General features: G+C 42.9%; 1 protein-coding gene across 3 annotated transcripts in view; it reads right to left on the bottom strand.

Moving 5' to 3' along the window:
* Positions 1 to 23,055, bottom strand: part of INTS6L (integrator complex subunit 6 like) — a 46,768-nt gene extending 23,713 nt beyond the window's left edge. The window contains exons 1-5 of one of the 3 annotated variants that reach the window (XM_014524663.2): positions 23,037 to 23,055; positions 3,663 to 3,812; positions 2,573 to 2,662; positions 1,739 to 1,922; positions 1,364 to 1,492 (exon numbers count right to left, since the gene is read on the bottom strand). In XM_014524663.2, coding sequence (XP_014380149.1) covers positions 1,364 to 1,492; positions 1,739 to 1,922; positions 2,573 to 2,662; positions 3,663 to 3,782 — 523 coding nt within the window. In that variant the 5' untranslated portion in view covers positions 3,783 to 3,812; positions 23,037 to 23,055. Of the gene's footprint in view, positions 1 to 1,363; positions 1,499 to 1,738; positions 2,260 to 2,572; positions 2,663 to 3,662; positions 3,813 to 23,036 lie in introns of those variants that run through there. The other 2 variants (XM_025215465.1, XM_025215466.1) reach the window with 2 other exon arrangements.
* Positions 23,056 to 23,469: the final 414 nt, after the last annotated feature.

Below are 23,469 nucleotides of genomic sequence, written 5' to 3'. Positions count from 1 at the left end.
CAGGGATTTCGCTGAGGTGCCAAATTTCAGCTGCACAGGATGCCAGAGGCTATCAAATAAATGAACACGTCACGAGAAAGGAAAAACAGGCAGGCAAAGGGAGAGAGGAGAAAACAGTGTCTAGGAATGAACGGGAGGGTGACAGGCTGACCATCCTAAGCTACCCTGAGGGTCACAAAAGAAAAATAGCCAGTTGATTGCTGGTTCTGCTGGCATGCTCTAAGTGCTTCCAAGGGCCATGTCTGATACTCTAGGAGATTAAGTAATGGGCATGTGGAGAGAGGGTCTTATAGAACTAGCCTCTCAGCGTGTTTTATCTCCTTCCTTGCAGATGTGATATTCTCCAAGTCTAAACCAACTGTCTTGAAGTCAAGAATTCCCCCCAAACACTATCTGCTGCTAGCAAAATAGCTTCCTCTTCCTTCTCATCTTTCACTTGCAGTTTGGAAGGGGAGGAGGCAAAAAAAGTGCGTTGATTGATCACAAAATAATTCATGTCAATGAGGAGGTGCCAAAGTGGACAATATAGAACAGCAGACACGCTTAGGAGGAACATCAGATTCAACCTGGGATTGCTACATAATTAAAACATCGCTTGCCCCCCACCCCCTTCCCATGCCCATGTCTGTTCAATAGGTTTCATCTATTTCTTCGGTCTCTATACATATCACTTTCCTCTGTTCGGGGCTTCTGTTTCCTGAATAGAAAGAGGGGGGGAAACGTTAAGCTGCGACTGAGCGCTTCCCCAAGCAGCAGGTACAGTACCTGCAACTGCTTCATATCTTCTAGATGGGTGTTGGTAGAGGAGGGGAAGAATACCACATATTGGTTCAAGTAGGCAGCCCTCTCCCAAGCTGCTTAAGCTCTGTTCACAAGGTAATGTTTCTGAGGAAAACGTCAGCCTGAGAGAGGCCTTTTGATGTTCCTCTCAAACTCTCTCTATACTAGATACCAGCTGCACCCCACATTCAAATACTTCGTCTTCCTAGTACAGATGTGACCAAACTTAGTATATACCTGGGTCTGTACCTCAGCTTAACTGGCTGGCTAGCAATCAGCTACCTCCAAATGCTTGTGGCATCCTAGACACTTACTTCCTGCTAATTGCACCACGTCTAGGAATAAGACCTCCCTGCTTACTACACAAGCCAATAACCACAACAGGTTTCTGTTCTTCAAGTTACAGTTCTTCAGCCAACAAAGCAGCAATCAATAAAGACATTTCCCTCCATAACAGAAGACAGATTAGAGACAGGTCCTTAATGTATGTTGCGTCTAACATACAGCTTACAGCGATATTAAGCCATAAAAGACAAATCAGAAGTCTCTTCTTTGCAGCTGTGAAAATGAGTATTTACTGTACCTTCTCCAATGGGAGCAGGATCTGGCCCCGATTTCTCAAAGTTAATAACAACACCACTCTGAACTTTTTGAACTAGAGACTCTAAACATTGGTTCAGCATTCTTTGTGTCCGAACACAGTAGGAGCGACCTAGGAGAAAGAAGCACTCTCAGAATACGTTTCATATGCCTATATAAAACAATACACAAAGTGTTTATTACATAAATAAAAACTACGAAATGTCAAAGCCCTTTCAGTTTTACCTGGCAACAATCACAACTTAAGTACAGAGAAAAGAAAAAAATTGTGTTTCGTGAGATCATCCCATTAACATGACAACTCCTTACCCTACAAAGGGAAAGTTCAAATGCAAACCAGAGCAAAATGTTCAGGTACCTCCTGTGACTTCACACATCTGTGTAATAGCAGATTCATCAGTAGGAACACTCCCCAGCTGCTCTGGTTCAGCTGAAGCAGCTCCTGGCAAACGCAGCACTAGCGCAAATAGTCTTTGATCCCAGCGAAACGGCTCTTTGGTTAGTTCACTTCCAGGCAGAGGAGAATTCAATGGAAGATGAAGCTAATAAAACAAAATTAAGAACATTTATGTAGACGATTGGTTTAAAAAGACTTGTACTCAAAAGTTAACCTGCTGCTGTGGTTCAATGGTAGAATCCTTATCTGCCACGTGGGAGACTTGGGGTTCGATTTCCAGATGCGCACGTAACTACAGCCATCGAGGCACCAAACATCCAGGCTCAGTTTGGCCTTTGGAGTCAATCTCAATCGTCTAAAAAGAGGGGCTGGAAGGTCTGGACAGCCTCCGCTCCTCCAGACTCTTGCCTAGGTGTACACGTCAAAGGTCTGGGTGACCTCTCAAGCATACACCATGATCCAGAAGAATTGGTGGTTGCCTACTATTCAAAAAAGTAACTATCATCAGAAAGCTGGACAAGGTATGGAACCAGGTTCCTCCTCCAACAGAAGCAATATGCATAGCCTCCAACTGTGGTCTTTTATCACCCATAAAAATATGAAATGTGTATATGTTTAGTACAAAATGGTCTGGAAAATGAAGTAAGATTACCAATAAAAACCGCAATTAATTGCAGAAGATGCAAGTTTACAGATTTTTTTATTTATATAAAAATTTTTGACTGCTAGTAAGACACTCCCTCCTATTACGTTATTTGCTGCATTTTGCAAATTAAAACTTACTGCATTTCTTACCTCTTCCTGAACACCAGCAGTATTTGTCAGTTTGTTCCCATCTGTAATGGTAATTAAAATAGATGGTTCTAAAAAGAACGGGTTTCTCCCCTAGAAATGAAAGAGTAAGAACACGTAAAAACAGATTCCTGAATGCTGAATTCTATACTCAAGTTAAACTTTTGTAAAGGGTGTTCAATGAATTTAGAGAGACAGTATCTGCCTTTAAGAACAGGAAGCTGCAAAATCTTGGCCGCACGATTCCACAACTGACACCTGCCTATAAAAGCTACTGAAAACCACACAGCGAGTGAAACTAGAATTCATACCCAGTTCTGCCAAGTCACAGGCTCCCACTCCTTGAGCAGAAAGAGTAGGTTATTCACAAAGGACCTATGATGCTGGGAAGCAGTTCTGATACCATCCAGCAGATCCAGTGCTGCATAGCAATGGAACATCTTGCACATTTGTATTCGAGGTAGAAGTTGGAATTTGCACTCCTTTCCTTCTTGCAGTGGGGGTGGAGGAGGGGTGTGGGAGACAGACACCAGCATACTGACAAATGTGTTCAAGAAGTTTAACAGCGGGGGGAAAAAAAATGAACCGTCTTGCAAATGGACTGTTTTTGTTTTGTTTTTTTTGCAGATCTGAACAGATGGTAACAGTTCATTAGAAATGAACACACTGAGAAAAACAAGTCAGCACAAGTGTAGCAGAGTTTGAAACAGCTATTTGTGAAATACCTGTAGTTTTAAGATTCCAGGCATGTACGTTAGTATGCATGCATGAGCACACCACACTGAACAGATATGCTACATTCATGAACCATTTTCATCTCATTTAAATGAGGCATGAACTACAATTTTTAAACATCAATGGGTACCCAGATAAGACACGTATGCTTTATGAAGATGGGTATTGCATTAAAAGCTTGATGAGTATTTTATAGTGCCTGGTTTAAAAATTAAGATAACCCTATTGTTTCACCCATACTCAAAAGGAACCCAAATAATTTTAAGGCTTCCACAAAGCAACAGTGGTTCTGAAACCTGTTCAATAAAAAGGGAGGAGGAAGTGGAGGGGAGGGGAAGTGAAATTATGTATTATTTACCTGTCCATAATTATCTATTCCAGATACCAATCTATTGAGATTTAACAAGTCAAACGAGGATCTGAGCGCCTGACCAAGGGTGGTGAGTCCAGAAGCTTGCAGATTTTTCAGTTCATTCATGAATGTTGCATGATTTTCTTTCCATCCAGCCTATTATTTAGGAACATTAAAAAAAAAACAAAAACAAAAAACACACTGTCATTTTAGTAGTGACCCTTAAAACCTCAATTGCAAGTTATGACCAGCTCCCTTCTCAAAGAGAGGTTACATTTCTCATCAACAGGTAAGATTTTGTTGCACTTCTATAGTGCATAAACTTAATCAGAGGACCCACATGCATTTCCTGCATAACTGTTGCCTGAAGAGCAATATATACGTGCAGAGGAAGACTGACAAAGTACATACAGTATTAAATGTTTGGAGTAATTTATGTGTGCATTTAGTTCTCTTTACAAGAGATGCTGTGCATCTGGTGTAACTAACAGAATTGTTCTGGTGCTGTGAATGTTGGATTAAAAAAAATTCCATCAGACAAATGGGGTGTAGAAATCAAAGATGGACCTTAGAAGTAAGTGGCACAGTGATGAACAAGAGCTGCGAGGAGCTACACTATAAAGGTGAGAGTTGCATTTGACTCGCTCTAGGACTAGGGAAAAAAGCATTGCCACACCTACTGACTCAAGGGCTAAGTCTACCAGTCAGAGCAAAGATCCCTAATGCCACTGTAATGTCGCCCAACTTCTACCTTTACTCAAGTACTCAAACTTTCAAAAAAGCACCCAAAGCAATGATAACGAGCCAGCTCCGATACCTTTCATTTCCCACAGACACGCACTTTTTCTCCTCTCCTGGCATCGCTCTCCCTCCATAATCCTGGCTCTTCTGCCAGTGCCACACTGAATATTTTCAAACGCACATTTGTCATCTGCTTTAGGTCCTACCCAATAGTTCCTGCCTACATTTTCTTTTGCCTCTTCACCCTAGCCATTTCCCAGCAGCAGGGAAGCCTAGCAGGTTGCTGTCCCGAATCCCTCCAAGGCTCGGTCTCGCACCAATAGCCAGAGGCCGAAGGCTACGAGCTGCCCAGAACCACAGACTCCTGGCTGTTGCAATGGGGCAAGGAGAACCTGTTTCTACTATTATGCTCCTGCAGTGAGATAGGTATGGGAGAGTCTATAATACTTCTCTTCCCCCAACCTTCGTTTGGTTTCACTCAGCTGTTCAGGAAAATGAAGCTCTAGACAAGGCAGAAAAACTAACTCAGTTCTTTTAGCTTCACTAGTGCCTGTATAGCAGGGCCCGAGGTCTGTGTCCCCAGTGCACCTGTGAATGCCCTTTAAACTGTAATCTAGAGTCGTCCAGCACATGTCTACTCCTAGTCATATGCTTTTCAGAGCAACGTACAGGACAGACCTTGGTGAGGACCTCAGGCCTATCAGATGACAAGTGCAAGAGGAAACAGTTGCTGATTGCTGGAGATAACTGCAGGGAACGCAAGTCTCAACTGAGGAAGGCTCCAAGCTCTCGTCTCTAAAACTTTCCACGTCTGAAGCAAAACCCTGAGGGACAGGGAGACCGAGTCGCTCCATCTTGAATTTTGGCTTTTAAAGTTAAAGGAAGGTCCCGACTAAAAGGAAGCAATTCCTGGCATGCAATTTCTCCTTTCCCAGTTAATCTATCAGCCAGCAGCATACAGCCTCTCCAGAGTTCTGGCTCTGCAGAAAGATAAGTTTATATACAAAACAAAATGGATGGAGCAGTGAAGCGATGGGGACACGTCCATCCTACAGAGCTACGTGGATCCTGGAAGAGGCTGGGCTCACTTATACATGCATTTGGCTGCTGGTGTAAAACGTGGCCAGCACCTGCTGGTAAAGAGTGCCCAGCACTGGGTGTGGTCATCCCTCATTAATGGGCAGGGAAATCTTGGCAGGCCCAGAAACTGAGATGCGTCAAGCAGCTTGCAGGCCCTTTTTGGGGGAATACAGGTATTCTAGAGGTTCTGGACACACCAGGAGTTCCTGGAAGGCTCTGAAACTGTTCTGGTGCCAGTACAAAGGGTGTTGCTTCACCCAGCAATACAGAAAGGTCTTTCAGAGGGCAAGAGATAGGGCAGTGCTTCTTTCCTTTGCATCTGGATCCCATGCCTCTGAATCCTGACATGGGTGGTCTGGCCAGGGAACCTCCTCGATTGTGGGAACACCTTGTTAAGCAAGTCCTCTGTAACCCCAGAGCAGACACAGCAGCCTGTGGGTGTGCATGTGGGTTGACTGCACCAAAGCCCATCTGAGCAGTGTAACTCATACATCTCCGATGGGACAGCTCCTTGGTGGACACCAGGGAAAAGGAGAAGCAGACCTCCTGGCTGATAATAAGACATCATCTGTCCTTGAGTTTACCGAGTACCAAGGATGGCCTCCATCTGCTCCCCCACCCCCGGGTAGTGATAACTTCCAAGGGGGTGCCTTTAATACTGGGTACAGTAGTGGTATGATTTCTGCTTCTTCTTTCCATATCTCAACTCCTGGCAGGGGTTGGAAGACTTGTTTCTCCCCCTCCCAACATCTTGCTCAGTCTAATCCTGGGGGAGGACTCGGAGGTTTGCCATCAGCTTCACCACCCACAGCACTGGCTTCGCTGCCAAGATTAGTGTTTGCTTCAGTACAAGTGTTGATGCCGGGTCTCTCTCTCCACTGCCAATGCCCCTACCGTGGGGTCTCAAAAGTGGTTTGTCTGCCCGGGCCATTTTGGACCTTGGTTCTTCTGAGCCCAGTGAAACTCGGGACTATTCAAGGCAGAGCTTCAGCCTCCCACTTCATGACTATCAAGCCAACACTTATTACACTTGCCTGCTCTGCTGGGAAGACTCCTATAGTGCATCTACTCTACAAGTCCTCATGAAAAAAGTCTGCCATAGGATGGACAGGGATTGGAGCCTGAATTCAAGTGGAAAATTCTGGAGACAGAAGCGGGTGCCCAACGAGGTTCAATGCAGCAGTGACCTGACCAGTCCACGGTTATCAACACAGCAGAGAAGAGATCACTTCTGAAGGGTCTCAGATTCAAATTTCTAGGGAGTTTCACTTGAGGTAAGAACATATTTTTAATACAGGAATCACTGTATAAACCTCTAGCCCAAGTCCTATTGGAGATTGCAATGGCCCCTTCTGTCCTTAAAAAATACCCACGAATCGCTACTTTGTATAGGCTTTCATCCTGCTGTAGCATGGCAAAGCTCAGGGCAGTGTCAGCCACCAGACCAGTGCAGATTTCAGAAGTCAACACCGTCCGTGACGCTAGTCTAGAACAAAACCTTTACGATCAGAAACTAAAACTTCTTTCCGAGTGGCAAAGATGTGACCTCACAAACACGAACCAGAATGGGATCTTGGGTAAATTTTATATAAGCAGGGGCACCACAGCACTATAGAATAAATGCTGTTCTCTCTTGTATTTCTGTTAGATTTTGAATCTCTGAGACATCATCACATCAATTTAACTAATATCAGGCTCTTAATCAGTAATTAAGGAAGGATGATCTTGCCTTTGAAGTACAGGCCCCAGAATTAGATGGTTTGAATTATTCCTGGCTCTGCCACAGACCTTATATGGGACTTCCAGTAAAATTCTTCAATTGCTACATGCCTGTTTCCACACCTGTAAAGTTAATATTTTGCCTGCCTCCTCCAAGTATTGTAATGTTTGTGCAATGTATTTATTAATAACTGACAAGTGCTTTAAGTGCGTCAGATATAAAGGTCTAAAGGTGTGCACCTTTATCTTTTACTGGACTCCACTGGAAGGGTTGACTGACCCCTTTTTGTATCTTGTCTCTCCACTTTACACCTAGTAAAAGGACTTCTTTTTAAAAGGGAGGAAAGGGACCAGTTATCTAGCCAAGGAAGGCAAACTGAAGGGACCTCCTGAGCTATATACCCAGTTCCTTGCTATCACAGGCAACCACATGCAAGGCTTAAAAAAAAAAAAAAAAAAAAGCCATGCTTAGTGCTGGAAAGAGGAGGAACCCCACAGTCTAGGAGGCATTTCAGGGCTGTTCCAACAGTTTCAGTGTAACATAGTGAAAAGTGGATGAATGGTTTTGCATTTCTTGCCAAGAACTTAAAGAGAACTAGATTGCAGGTTCAGAGTTGCTGACTGTCTACAAGTTTATGCGCTGCCCCTATAGGGCACTATCTTCCAGATCCCAAGTGATGTGATAATGGTATTTTTGATCGGATTTAAAACCTCAAGTCATCATTAAAATTCTGAAGTACCAGGATTTATTTCAGCTGGGAGAGGGAGTGCAGTGAAGCACAAGCTCTATTTTCTTCCCTCGAGCTGGATGCGGGAAGGAAAGACCTCCTAGGACACTGCCCTGAGTGGAAGTTAATTGTCACGGCTGCTCCCAAGACATTTTTCCAATACGCAGCATGGAAGGCAAGCAGCCGTTGTCAGTTGTGTGGAGAAATCAGCCACAGGGCATGTTCTGATGTATTGCAAGTGAATGCAAAGCCACTGACAGCAGCACTCTCAGTACTCCTGGAACTAACCTAATATTTGAGTTACCCTCCATCCTTTGACATCCTGCATCAAGACAGGATCCTGCACTTCAGGTGATATTTCTAAAAAACCTGCAGCAACTACTGATTTGCATGACAGAAGAGTCTTTGTGAAGTGGCAAGGTCAATAATTCATCTCAAAAGTGTCACAGTATATTCTACCTTTCCCAAGAGTCTGAACAGCACTTACGTTTGAGTTCAACTCGCAAAACAGTCCACGGTAATGTTGTTATCTCCAAAACAGAAACTTAACACTGAACAAGAGCACAGCATTGCTGTGTACCCAATACGACGCAGATGTAATCCAGCAGTTATACCACCCTCACTTTGGACCGCCCAAGCAGAATCAAGCCAGACCAGCACATGGATGGGAGATCTCAGAGGAACTATCACGTACTGACCAAGCACATGTACCAGAGGCACAATGGCATTGGACCAGCAGTAAAAACCTTGAGTCAGCTTCCTGGCTAGCTGTCCTCTGAATTTCAGAGGTTCAGGGTGCCAAATTCCAATATGGACAATACACACTGGGCACGTCTACACGAGATACTAGAAGTGCAGTAGAAGTAGTGTACTGCGCATTAGCATCATATAAGAGACATGCACTGAAACTACTGCGCAGTAGCACAAACTATAGTGCATTAAGTCAGTACCTATTACAGGTACTAAACTTAAAATGTGACACAATTATGGCACGTAATGCACGTGTAGACATGCCCACTGTCTTCAGTAAATCCTTCATGAAGATTAAGGAGAAATTAGCTAAGACTATTTTATTGAACCCACACTCAAACAGCTGCTTCCTTCATTGCAGTGATAACATAGAGTTGAGACACCAGTGTGAGGCAGGAAATATTTTCAGCAGTACCCAACGTTCAGATCGCTAGCTACTCTTATTTCCTAGCCACAACAGGAAGAATTAAGACTGCAGTCTCATCTTTAACAAAGTGCAAGATCTTTTTAGATGAAATAATCTACACACAAAAAATTTTGTAAAAAAAGGAAAACAAACAGTGATTTTTGTAGAGTAATTACACGATGCAAACAAGTGAGTCAGTGCAGGTATGCAATATGCACGACAGCACGAGGAATTATTGGTCACGAGTTGACAGTGTCCCAGGCCCTGAACGAGCCAACACAAGGTCTTTGGGGCATGGACTGCGTTAAGAATATTCATGTTGGGGGTTTAAAGACCCACCCATTAGGAAGATAACAGTAGACAAGATTGTTCAAAGGACTGCAATGGAGGGCATCTGTTTATTTCTAGCTCATCAACTAGCTGAATTCAGCTCAGGTAGGAAGTATCCAGGGCTGGATGTGGGGAGGATGGTGCAGTGGTGTGGCTGCATTTCCTTCGGACTCTGTAGCACACACAGTGAAGTCTCCATCACTGGTTGTGCCCCTCCTGTGCTAGCACACTTTTCACTGCACTCCTTTTGAAAAATCCTAGATCCACTCCTTGTGGATCCAAAATCTTCCACCACGAAATGGCTACTAATTGACCTTCATGAAATGAGTTGGTTTCCCCCCCTCCATCTCCTGATGTACTGCAAAAAGACTGTCAAAAACTGACCAGACCGCAACAACGCTTTTGTGAAAGGGCTAGCAGCAGCTTCCGCAGAACAGGCCTGCGTTATCTTAGTGGGGCACAGCCTCAGCCGTACCTGCTCTGTAGGGACGGACAGAAGTGATCTGCGGTCAGTCTCGCACTCTGCACAAGTGCCAACATTCATTTCAAAACCAAATTTAAAAACCCACATGTAGTTGAAGGTGTTTGGTCTCACATTCATAGAGTTCCTAAAATAAACTGCAGCTACATGAAGCTGAGCTACCTTAAAGAGCATTTTTCTTTTAACCAGAGAAGCTTTAAATTAAAGAGTACTTGTTTTACCCCAAAAGATTTTTTAAAATGTCAAGTTTAAGGTTCACCCTCCCCTACAACTCCACGCACTCGATGCTTTAAACAAAAACAAAACAAAACAAAAAAACCCTGGTACATGCCTAATGCCTTAATTTGGTGCTTTCCAGAAAGACTAGCTTGGTTTCTATTTCTTCCAACAACAGCATAGCCAAATGAAGGAAGCAGCATACATTTGAGTGATTTGCAATTTCTAAGGGTATAGGTTGTAGCTGTGTTGGTCTAAGGACATAGGCAGACAAGGTTTTTTGGGTAGATGTAATATCTTTTATTAGACCACCTAAGCAGTTGGAAAAATTGCAATTTCTAGCCATTTAACTAAATTAAGACTAAAGTTTTGGAAGCCAGGATTTAAGATGCTCATGCACGTAGGGAATGTAACAAGCAGCAGCTAAACCAGTTTCACTGAAAACCCCGACCACTGCCACTTGAAACCAGTGATCACTGCACGCAGAAGAATGATGTACTGTATCTGGAGGGAGCATACCCTAGCAGAGTGAGGGTATGAGAAACAGTTTATCTATGTGACTTGGCTCCAAGCAGCCTACTTTTGTTCTTTGCAGTTTCATCCTATATTTCCACAAAGTAGTGCCTCTTGAAACCAGGACTAGATTTCTTCATATTTATAAACCTAGATGTTCTATATTTTTCTTTAAAAAAAGAAAAAAAGTAATTCAAACAGAATAATCCTGGAAAATTGCTCATTAAACAAGGGCAACCACCCCCCCCCCCCCCCCCCAACAACAAACAAACCCCCCCCCCCCCCCCCCCCCGCCAAAAAAAAAGCAGATTCCTTTCATCTTACAGCCCTTTTGCTGAAGCAATGAAAATACTGTTTGTATGAAGGACATTAAAAGTATCAAAAGTAGCAGCACCAAAAAAACATTTCTATAACATGGCTCTCCAGTTGCCTCTAATTTAGTGAAGTAATTGTGGAAACTTGTGGCTTTCAAAAAGAATTCCAGGGGTTGAAATTGGGGCTGGGATAGAGAAAAAGAAACCCACACAATTCCTCATTCCAACTAAATTCATTCAGTTGGAAGATTCCTGCAGAAATAATCTACGTAACCACCCCTGTGCACTGGGGCCAGTGGCAGGGCACACTCCAGCTTGGTTAGTATTCTATAATCCTTCCCAATTTCACACTGCTGCTAAAGTTGCCTTCAGAAAATATAGCTATAAAGGAAAGTCAATTCACCTGTGCAGAGTACTTTCATCTCCTGGTGAAGACGAGACAGACTAAGAGGGCATTAGTCAATGAAAGAAGGAAGGATATAGGGGCATGCAAGCAAGAATCAAGTCAAACCTCCCAAGAACTTGGCTATTTTTGAAATTTTAACACACTACCAAGATGCTCCTCCAAGTTAGACAATTTGGAGCCAGGGCCCCATGTGTATCAGTCTGCTCTCTTACAGGAACTCGGGGTTCACTTATGTCAAGAACATACGATGATTCTGGAGTGTTTAGTTGTCATCTCTGTGTGCCGAGAATGTGGTTTTAGACACCGCAACGTACTAAAGGAAATACTGCGCTTAGTTCCACAAGAAGGCAACCGCTGCCAAACAAGCTAGCTCTAGCTAAAACAGAGGAGGCTCCAGGATCACTCCACCAAAATACATCACCTTGTCAGACATCCGTTTGTAAAGCTCCTACCCATCTCTCAATCCTCAATAACCCAGTCTCCCTGTACTCGAATTCCCTAGAAAGCTTCAGCCTTAACAATCTTAGTTGTCCTACTAGCTGTGCTCATGTTGGCTGTAGGTCATTCTATAGCCTACAAATCCCATTTGCATTTCCAGGCCACCTTACCAGGGGAAATAATTTACAATACTCAAGTGGCCCGGACTTATGAAATGGCCCCCTAAACCATTTGGTTTTCAAAATGAAGCTTTTGAAATCTCAAAAAGGCAGGAACTGTTCTGCTACTGAGATTCAAGCTCAGGAAAACTCATGGCAAGGCTTGAACACAGCTACCAGGACATGTACTAATCTAGAGAACTAAGCCTACCAGAGACAACGTACAAAAACAGGACTCCATTTCTTTTTCAGCCTTGGCTCAGAACACTTTCTCTTTTGGTTCGACAAGGTAAAAGCTCCAGTTTCAACCTTGCTGCCCTTTTTATCCTGGTGGATTAGACATGAAACAACTGTGGATCTTTTTGCTACCCAGGTTGCAACTAAATCCTGCCTCCACAGGTAGCAGGTCACATACTTCACGACTTTACTCGGTCCCTGGCCATACATTAGTCACTTCCTGGTATTACTTGTGTAACCAGCCATGTAGTGAAGTCCTCCTATAATCAGGACATTGCCTGTGGGCTTCACATACGATAGCAACTTAACACATGATTACTAGGGAAAATTTATTCCCAAAGTGACCTATTAAGTGAGCTAACGATAATTAGGGTCCTACCAAAACCGAAGAGGCAGATAGGTGGTTTTGCAGGGCTATTGCAGTGCTTGCCACCAGTTTGGCGGCTTATCATGGCAAGCCCCTCGCCACCAACTGGCGGAGGAGCAGGGCCACACAAGACTGAGAAGCCAGCATTTTATTTTTAGTAAGTTATTTTAGTAATATTTTCCCCTCCAGCCATTCTGTGCAAAGTTGTAGAACCCCCGTTTTTCACAGTGTTTGTGGAAATGGCAAAAAAAAATTATATATATCACAATTCGAGTAGGTCATAAGCAACAATCCTGAGCCCTGAACACAGTAATGTATATCTACCCATTCCTTAGAACAAAAGGACAGTTCAGACAGAGGGGGTCTCTCTCCCCTATTACCACTGAATTACTTTCAAAAGCAGATGGAGGTAGTAAGAACTACTAGTATCTACTAGTAGTAGTAGTATCGACTGCTGTCTCCCCACCCCCAGCAAGCACTCAGCTCAGACAACACCACCATGGTCAGCTCCAGCTCTGGCTTGCCACCCTGTAGTGCCATGCCACTGCATTTCATTGCAAAACAGAAGACCTAAAACAAAAGACCCTGTTGTACTTTTTTCCACCTTTTTAGCATAAAACTTAAATAAACAGCAACTTTACTTCAATGAAGCATGTTTCTTCTGGTAATAGCTGAGGTCTTTCCTCCCCTCCGCTCCAAAAAAAAATCAGCATAAACTGCTCAAAGAGATATTTAAAACCACCACCAGGACATCAATGTCAGATATGGGAGGGCTTTCTGAGACAGGCAGCCCAAGCAGACTCGCCACTGAACATACCAGGCTTCTTACCAGAAATGAAGTCAGATGCATGTCCTCTGCCTCCTCATGGCAGCTCTTTTCAGACACTACAGCTCCTTCCCATACCAGACTTACGTTTTTTGACTCGCAGGATACCGAGTTCAGGACCTTTCCCCCTCAAAACCCACTCCCTTCTCCAGAAAGAAGCAGAACTTAAATATCTTCCATCTAAGATGTGGAGCCTGCAGAAAGATTATTCAGATATAAAAAGCAGGCCAAAAGCAATTTTAATATAGCATAAGTATTGGGTGCTGTGATTGACAGCCAGTGAATAAGCTCCATCCCAGAACCAATGATTTTTTTTTTATTCTTACTACTTTTTAATCTTAACTGTACTTTCCCCAGATAAGTTTTCCATGTCTCAAGCAACTCCAAGAAAGCAATCCTGGACACAGCAACAAAAAGCATGCAGCCCTGCAGACCCGAGTGAGGCCTAGCATACATGCAAAATAATTTCCATTCCATGGAGTTAGTGTTAACCTATAGTATTAATGAAAACAACCCAGCATGCACTACTGCAGGACAGGTTCTCTACGCTTTTTAACAGACTTTTCTACTTCACCTGAACTTGCTTCCCTCCATTAATCTTTAACTGTATTAACACCAGAAAAACTAAAAAAAAAGAGGCTCCCATCAAGCTGTAAAGTGGAAATGTCCATCAGTTCTCCAGCTCCGTGACTTGTCTGTAATTTGCATTATTGTTGTCTGCACCAACGAATTTCAAAGTGACTAGCTGTGCATTACATTTTTACAGAACATCAAGTACACAATACTCTGATTCAGGTTTACTTATTGTCCCATGGGAGAGGCTGTTCCCAGGGTTAGTCTGAAGTCATGCAAAAGGCACGACAGGGTGAATGACACCTTAGAGACATGAGCTTTCACTTGTAAGTGATAGCCTACTTTACTTCATCACCCTTTTTTCCCCCCCCCCCTTTTTTAAATAAAAGCAAACCCACCCTTTTGATTCAGGGCAATAACTCAGGCATCATGTCAGTCAGGGTCAACTTTGCCAGTTCTACTAGGGGTGCATGTGCCAAGGCTCAGCAGCCCCTTCCCCATTTTGTTCATATTCTATCTTCTTGCTCAGGGAAGGGCAAGGAGCACAGCAGTTGTAATGCAATTTTCCTTTACAGTACTGTTGATGCAGTCTGAATGTGCACGTGAACTTTAGAGCACTTCAAAACCAGGAAGTCCCTCAAGGCAAAGCTTACAAGAGACCTTGCAAAATGCAAGTGGAGAGCAACACCCAGTCTTTGAAAGCTGTCAAAGCTAGGCCTCAAGCCTAAGGTACTTGTACAGATTGGGTTCATGGTCACTGCATGTAAATGTGAGCTTCTCTCTCTTTGATGTCAGATGCCTGCAAACACTCTCACCAAAGTATATGTCCCAGAACACATGCACGCAACTCTCCCTGGCTTACCAAGTCACCTCAAGTCAAACTGCACTTCCAAGTTTCTCCCGAGTAGCTTTTTAAATTTTTTTAAAACATAACTTTTTGAAATATTGATGTAGGAGGCACCAGATGCCAGGCAGGACTGATCTCTGTCAATCAAGGTTCTAAGCCAAGACAACCACAAAACATCTGCATTTTTTCAGGGGAAAGGGAATGGCCATATCTGGGGAACTTCTTGCTAAAACAGCTTCAAACAAGTATCACTAACAGTATTCCAAATCCAAAAATTTTCAAGACAATACAAACAATCGACACATTAAGGCAGGGGTATCAAACCCACTGGGCCCCCAGGTCAAATCAGGCCTATAGACCCCTCTTTTGCCCCACAGGTCGGATCCAGGACACGCAGCACCTGCTCAGGCCAGTCTTGCACTAGCCGAAGCAGGCACTGTGTGCAGTACAGGCCCTGGGCTCGGCTTGCGGCTGTGGTGCAGTCCCAGAGCAGCCAGGGCGCACCCTGTGCCGAAGGCAGGTCCAATGCATGTCAGTCAACTCTGAGACCCAGAGGCAGCATCTGGGGCTCCGTGGGCCAGATCTTTGACAGTTTGCTGGAAACTCTACCATTGCTGGCCACGCCACAGCCATAGAAACCCAGGCCCTCTAGCCCTGGGGTAAAGCCACCAGAAATCCAGGCAGGCTTCTAATCAGCCAAGTTCAGAGCTCACTTGTGTCAAAATAGAAAGGCTGCCATCTCAAATGAATGAGAATTTTCTGTTTCACTGAAAATTTGACCAGCGCGAACATGTGCCCATTAATACCAAGTTCTGAGGAGTTGCACTGAAAAGTCTACTTTATGTTTGTTATATAGTACACTGTGTTTTTAGTAAGACCTAATTAAGTTATTAGGTGACAGTTCTTAAATCAAAATGTTGCAGTCCTTATATTGTCTCATTTAAAGTTTAACAGCATATTTGAGAAAAAAGCAGCTATAACTAAATTGAAGTCTTTTACCCTCAAAAGTAGGTTTAAAGAAAATTAAACCATGCATACTTTACACACAAAAAATAAGGAAGATTGAAAAAGAACCAGTCCTACAGTAGCATTAGAAGCAGAGGAACACCCAGCAACTTAAGCAGCTGTCCTGTCCCTCAGTGTTCCAGGAAGTAGTTTCTAATTAAGTGGCAAGGCACAAGAATTGGAGCCAACTCAAGAATATTTAAATCAACATTTGAAAGGAAAAAAATTAAGATTTTAGACTCCTGTTTTGAAATTAAATTAAATTAAAGATCCTGATTCCAGAGACCTCCTCATACCAAGCTGTACACAGAACAAGCAGGTACCTTGATCCCTACCAAGAACTTAGGACAAATGGGCAGATCAATATAAGTCTTTGGGCAATTACAGATTCTAAATCACATGCTGAATGAGACTGCAAGAATACTACTTGGAGTACTTCTAGATATGAAAACAGCTTCAAATGCCCTGCTTATGCCTTGACTAGATTCTGATATGACGCTTTTCAAGTTTAGAAACACCATATATTATGAAACTGTACTTTAATAGAGAACCACTTAAACTTTTCTGACTCTACTCAACTTTTCAGCAGAATAAACATTATATATGAAGTAAGTGCTGGCATATGCTTAAGTTCAGTATTAATGCTTTATCTAGATATGGAACTATAAGACTTATTTCCTAGTTTCTATAATATCCCTATCCTATGGTAGATTTATCAGGACATGAACAGCTCAAGGGTAAGTCAAATTGCAGCAAGAAGGGGGAGCAACAAGTCCTAAACAAACAACCAACATTTATTTTACTTCCATCATCTAATAATCACCATTTAAAGCATTTAAAATGGCAACATTTGTCCTCTCGTTTGTGTTATTAATGCAAGTTTCTTGAGACAAACATCCTGTTATACAGTACTAAGGAAGAGAAGCCATGGAATCTCTGAACTGTACAGCCAAGTCCTAGAAATAAAAAGCTATTTGTACGTATTATGGTTCTGTAATCGTGGCGAAAGACAGAACGTCCTAAACAAAAGCCACTAGCTGTGCACTAGCTTGACTCAGAACTACAGCTCTGCCGAAGCCACAGTACTAAAGGGTACCAGAAAAGCAACTTTTTCCATTTGCTTTGCAGTGTTTGCAAACTATGAAAATATCAGCTAGGTCAGCGTTACATCTTGCATGCTGTTTACAGGCATTTCCCAATGCCAGTTCTGCAGCCTCCTTGGTGAATGTTACAGTTCTCCTTAGTGAGAAGTTTTCAAAATCCAAAATGAGAATACAAGCACTGGAAGTTAAGTAACAAAGGAAATATCTGCAACCTGAATTACACTACTCAGTGCAAAATCTCATACATACACATTAATATTTTATAGAAATGCCAGGATGGTGCTTCACACAGATTAAAAAAGAACTAGCCCCAGCCCCAAAGAGTTTACAATTCAAGTTACTACATGTACAAGAATGCAGAAACTAGTGATGTTCAACCGCTCCAGCCCCACAGGCCAGATGAGTGGTGCAGAGCTGGTTGCAGGCCAGATCCAGTGTGCTGGTGTGACCCTGTACACCGCGGTGTCCAGCTGCAGTATGACCCCGCATGCGGAAGCAATCCAGCACAAGATGCCAGTCATCCCGGCTGTGGGGCTCTCCACAGGTTAGGAAATTTGGTGGCAGGTGGTGGCAGCATTAATAGCACCTTGAGCTGCAAAAGTTTAAGCTGCCGCTGCTTCCCACCACCAAATTTCCAGAGCCATGGGGAGCCCCACAGACTGGATGACATGGCTCCATGGACTAGACAGAGGTTGAGCATCACTGGCACAGACCATAAAGCCAAGATATGAAGCCTGGTTCACAAGCATCAGTCTTATGAATTCTGCCACCCTATTTTGATGAGAAACAGCTGCTAGTACCCAAGAGACAGAAACAGTAGTTGGCAAAGTTATCCACCTAGGACAAAACCTAGGAAGTGGTGACCCACACTTACTGGAAAACTCTTCCATTCTTTACTGAAAGACTTCCTGAAAATAAGGACAAACTTCATGATCATGCAATTTCCAGTTTTTATTAAAAAACTGGACTTTTGCACTCAAAGTGAGTTTCGCTAGGAGGCTCAGCATTTTTACTTTTACCTAGTAAGCCACCAAGGCCTATAGAATGAACATCTAAGAACCTGTCCAACATAAAATAAAGAGCCAAGATAAAACAAACTGCCATGCTGGCCATTGATGATAGGCATTAGTGCTTATCTGACTTCCTCAAGGCACCCTGCCACTTCTTACCACCCGTGTCCCATGTGAGCAAGCACAGGATCAGGGTCTTAGTTTGCAAATTGAGAACTCAGGCACTTAGATCACTGAAGTATGGGCAGCACAGCAATCTACACTGCCTCTTCTTCTCATTGGACTATCTGCTGGCTACTTAAGACATCTAAACCAGCCTCCAAAGTGAGAGAGAACAGCTGATTAGATGGGGCGGACATCCCTATATCAAGAAGCCACGGTTATTTCTATGCTATCCATTTTAGAATTCAACTCCTTTTTACAACTCATCTTTGCAATCATCTTGTAGAAGCTAAAATGTTTAAGCAAGGTCCTGTCAATTTAAAACTCTCTCTTTCCCCCTGGAGGTGATGTTACCAGTAACTGAAAGTTACCCCCCCCGGGGGGGGGGGAGAATCCTTGTTTTTTCTAGGTTTTGTGCCTCTATGCCAGCATTACAGCTAGTTTGACCTCCCCAACTCTTCCCAAAGTTCTGCAGAAGGGTGTTAACTAGAAGCTACAGCTGGAAGCTGAAAGGGCAGATAGTGGGAAGGAGTGTGTACCGAGAGCATGGGAGTGAGGCATGTCTAGTGCTGGTCTTCAGCCAACAGGAAGGCCTCAACAGCAAGACACATGCCTTTAAAAAAAAAAAAAAAAAAAGACTGCTCTCAAAAAAAACAGTTTACAGAGATTTCAAATAGAATCCCTTTCAATTGAAAGGTCACTTAATACTCCACAACTTTTCCACTTTTTTTTTTTTTTTTTTTTTTTTAAACACAGCATCTAATAAAGTGAGCTTGGGCTCACAAAAGCTTGTGGTACATATCTCTGAACTGGTTAGTCTATAAGGTGCAAACCTATCCTGACTTTTCCACTACAAAAGAGGATCATAAATTCCTGTCTGAGGTAGATGAACCTAATGTTCAGTCTTAGCTTTAAAACACCCCCTCTGCAGACCTCTTAGCGACTCTTCCTGGTCAGGATGCTTTAGAACTGCTGAATAAAGCTACCTAAAACAATCTGTCAGTGGCACTACCTGAGGACCGGGAAAGGGAGAGCAAGCAGTTTCTTCCTAATTAGCAGGGGGAAAGATATATTTAAGCAACAGCAAGTGGATTCTGAACTTATTTTGTTCTCAGAGGGAAACAGGCTTTAGGGATTTGCCCCTTCACACAACTAAATGACTTCTGTTAAATGAATTCAAGAGCATGAACAAACAGAACAATAAGAACAAGCGTTAATTTAAGTCTGTAACTATAATTAGCTATTTGTTCACACTCAAAAGTCACCACTGGGAAAACAGAGGCTAGCTCCCCAGCCTCCTCTCCACCACACTTTGTACACAACTCCCCATCCCCTGCCCCCCAACTCCCTTTCAGTTTGTCTTACTTTAAGCTACAATAAGCCCCCCACCTTTTTTTTTTTTTTTTTTTTTAAGAGCTTTGGAATTTGCCATCACATGCAGAACGCTTCTTCCTGTCTTACGTGCACAAAGAAGCATAACTGCATTCTCACACAACAGCCCTGGCTATGCATTCAAGGAAATCCTAACAGGTTCTTGCTTCCACTTAAAGACCTTTCATGGAGTCTACTAGCAGGGACATCTCTCTCTGCTTCCCTACCCACAGGCCTCCTTTGTCTCTATATGATTTGGCCACTGCCAACGTAAGGGCTTTTTGTTTGATTCAGCATCTGCCATCTCCAACAGCCTTCCTGCAGCTCTCTGCCTCCAGACCCAGCAGGTTTCTCTGTGCTAATTCTCTCTACCTACAGACACAGAGATGGTTCTTAGACCCAAGGTCATGGAATATGAATTCTCTACCCTCAGAATTGTTCAAACAGACCCCAGGTCTGTCTGCAACACAGCTTTCTCATCTTCTTGCCTTCTCAAAGAGCAATGTAGGACACTGCAGCAACCACTGCTTCCTGCAGGACAGCGTTATGGTGAACAAGAGAACCGTCCACAGAGATGAAAGCCACCAAATAAAAGATGTCATTAGACAGACAACAGAGGATGGGAAACCAAGTCTCAGAAACCCAAACCAGCTTCTAGGTGCTATTTGTTCCAACAGATGTACAGGGTGCTCTGGCATATTTGTCTTCTTTCATGAGCTTTTCCCCAAGAGCCTCCCACAAAACGTTACTCCCTTTGCACCCAACAAAAGCAGCAGATGGTGATTCCTCATAAAAAGGCTCCCATCACAGACCAGACACTATCATAAGAGTTGCCAGCTTCCATGACTAGGGAGCCCTATACCCTCTGCTGACAAGGCACAATGACAAACCAGGCAGGAAAACAGTAACAGCTTGAAGCTACCAAATTAAAGCCAGTCTGGGCCTTGACTGCCTGCGCACTTTTCTAGGATCCATTCTTTTTCTATCAAGAGGGCTCAAACTCTCACACAGGGCTCATCTTCTCTTATCATTCATACACCCCTGGTTTCCTCAAGAGCCACATGTCCAGGCCATTCAATTCAACTACTGAAGTCATCTCTCAGGCTAAACCCGCTCCCCACTTTACGTAAGTGCAAAGACAGACCTATGGGTCTTTTTACCACATCAGATTGAAGCTCCTGGCACTCACCTGCAAAGGCCTTGCAGCTCCATTACCCTCACCAATTCTGCAATACATTCCCCATATCTTATCTATAATGCTCCATTTGACCTCCCACTTGCCTGTTCCTCCCACAAGAATATTGGCTTTCCTCTACGCCTCCTGTTTAATGTCAAGGTCCACCACACATACTATTAACTGCATACATTTCTAATCGACAACACTTAACACACACTACAATTAGAATGCTGACTTAACTCAGCAATACCTACACCATCAAAGCATACGTTCCCCAGCACTAAGCTTCTGACCCAACTGGTTGGATCACCAGCCACGTTTGATGTAGTAAGCAAGAGAGCTTTCAACCACAGCCTCCGAAATATGTGGGACAATTTCAAATTGATATAAAGCCCTGACTCCCATTTGAGTCACGTATGGAGAAGTTAGTGTTGCTACAAAGTCTTGAGACAGACAAATCATTCAGTCCGAGACAGGGAATATCTGAACGGCAAAGCAGCAAGGGGACATCATCTTACTGTCACCGATCAGATAGCTGAATGCCTATCAGCCACAGGGGAGCTGGGAACTCCACATGGTTAGCACGTCCGGTGATGACGCTAGTGTTTTACCACTCAGCCAAGTTAACTATCTGCATCTTGGATCTTAAAGTAATTCGAAACTATTCCATAAGCTGTAGGGTGAAGGATCACATAGAATTTTTTATTTGGTTAAGGAGTGACAAAGAGTGGAAATCTTAACCACCCAAGCAAAACAAGTCCATGCAACTGGAAGACTGTCTAACAATCTGGGGAACAGCATCCTCCAGCATCCATATCTTTGCTTAGGCAAATGAGTACCAGAAGCTCGCTTTCTTCCTTGCACCTCGAGGGGGGAAAAAAAAAACAAAAAAACAAAAAACCAGCAAGCATATTCCTCATTCTCCTACCAGAAAATTTAAGGGGGCAGGAGGAAGGACAGAGTTAATGCAGCATTTCACATTAAGTGTAAGCACATGCATTATAATCATGTGTGCCACATGCCAATAGAAACCCAAATTTTATACTAGATGTCAATATCCTATCAGATGGCCAGGAAACAGCAAGTCAGCATTAAAGGAGTAGTTTTGCACTGTGGTTTCTACCTTTCTTGTATTCAACCAGACAGAGGCAAACTTACTTATTAAGGCCTGATTACTTTTTTTCCTGAAAACTAAGCCTTTTGGCAAGTTTTATAAAATTTTCCAAGAATTAAAAAAAAAAAAAAAAAAAAAAAAAAAAAGTTTGCTTCACTCATTTTTACTTCTTAAATTAAAAGAGCTTTGTCAGCAGACAGCAAGACCAAATGAAGGACCTGATCAAAAAGTGAAATCAGCTGGCATCTTTCCACTGACTTAAATGAGCTCTGGAAGCAATTCATAGCAAAAAACATTTTAGGTACAAGTTTGTATACATTTTGGAGAGAAAAAGGTTTTTTATTTTAATCAAATCCTTGTCGAATAAGGAGAAAAATGTATTGGAAGTCCCATTTCAACGCCTGAAAAGCTGTATTTATTTACACTGCCTTTCACACAAAAGTGAAACTAAATGCACTGAATTGCGTCAGCAAGCCCATACTAGCACAGACACACCAAACTTAGCAGCCCTGTTTTACCTAGGGCAGCTTTTCACGGGAATCAAACAGTACAATTTGTTTAAAAGTACCTTAAGATTGCAAGTAAATGAACTGCTTCCAAGCAACAGTCTAGGCCTGCACCAAGAATCGTTCCCATACACTTCCTGCCCCATACTTATCTCAATTGTTTCTACCCAGGGAAGTGGTTCTATACTAGCAAAAATGCTATTTCACTAGTATTAACCGTCTTGCTACTCGGAAAGGCCACAGTGGTTAGTGCAGACACGCTGGAGCCTCTGAATACCAGAGTCCTCTAATATTTTTCATTTTATTAGGATCATCTTTACAAAAAGAATAAAGATATCACTTCTGCTTTCACTACATGAGATGCAAACTTTAAACAGTGGAAAATATGCATAATTAGTGCCTATGCAATAATCCACGAAACCTGCTTACAAGAGAATACGGAGAGGTAGTTCCAGAAGCCTGACAAGACATTTCCTATCCTACATTAAGTATCAGACTCAACCAGTAACTTGAACTATATATGACCCTTTACAAAACCTAAGGCTTACTAAGTCCCTCACATTTTAATTGTCATGTTTTAGAATGTGTAACGTGCACCAAGCATTACAATATTTCCACTGCAGGTGATATTCTGTAGTGTAACTTGCCATAACATATGGCAATAGCCAGTAATATTCTTACTGCACAGATATACAAGCAAATCCACTGACATCACATTCACAAGCATTTTCATTATCATGTTAGGTCCAACTGGGTGTCAAGGGAAGGGTTTCTCTCAAGTAAAAAAGAAAAAACAACCTACATAGGAACCCTCATCTTTATGCATGAGGGAGAATAAACCAGCAAAAGGCAGTATGTCCATAGTTTGGGCTGTCATAAAATGGAGTAAGATTACTGTAGTCGGTTCCTGACTGCAGATGAGAAGGGAAATGTTCACACTACCATGCAGAAAACCCTCTGATGACAGACTGGAGACCCAATAATATTTCTTGACCTGAAAAGAATTAATGTAACCTAGAGCCCAATGTGGAATTTCAAACTGAGCACAGAAACACAAGGTGACCTGACCCCCTTTGGAGGAGGTGGAAGGAAGTGGTTGGAGTAGTTAATACAAAATAAATTCTGGCTTACATAAAGTGTTTTTGGCATTTCAGAGTGCAAGTCTGCTGCCCTTTTCAACTGTACAATTCATTTTGGTGAAAGGTATGAAGCCGTCCCCAGATAATTCAGAAGAC

The sequence above is a fragment of the Alligator sinensis genome, unplaced genomic scaffold, assembly GCF_000455745.1.
Source record: "Alligator sinensis unplaced genomic scaffold, ASM45574v1 scaffold1567_1, whole genome shotgun sequence".
Classification (NCBI taxonomy): domain Eukaryota; kingdom Metazoa; phylum Chordata; order Crocodylia; family Alligatoridae; genus Alligator; species Alligator sinensis.
This window is presented reverse-complemented; position numbering and strand designations above follow the sequence as displayed.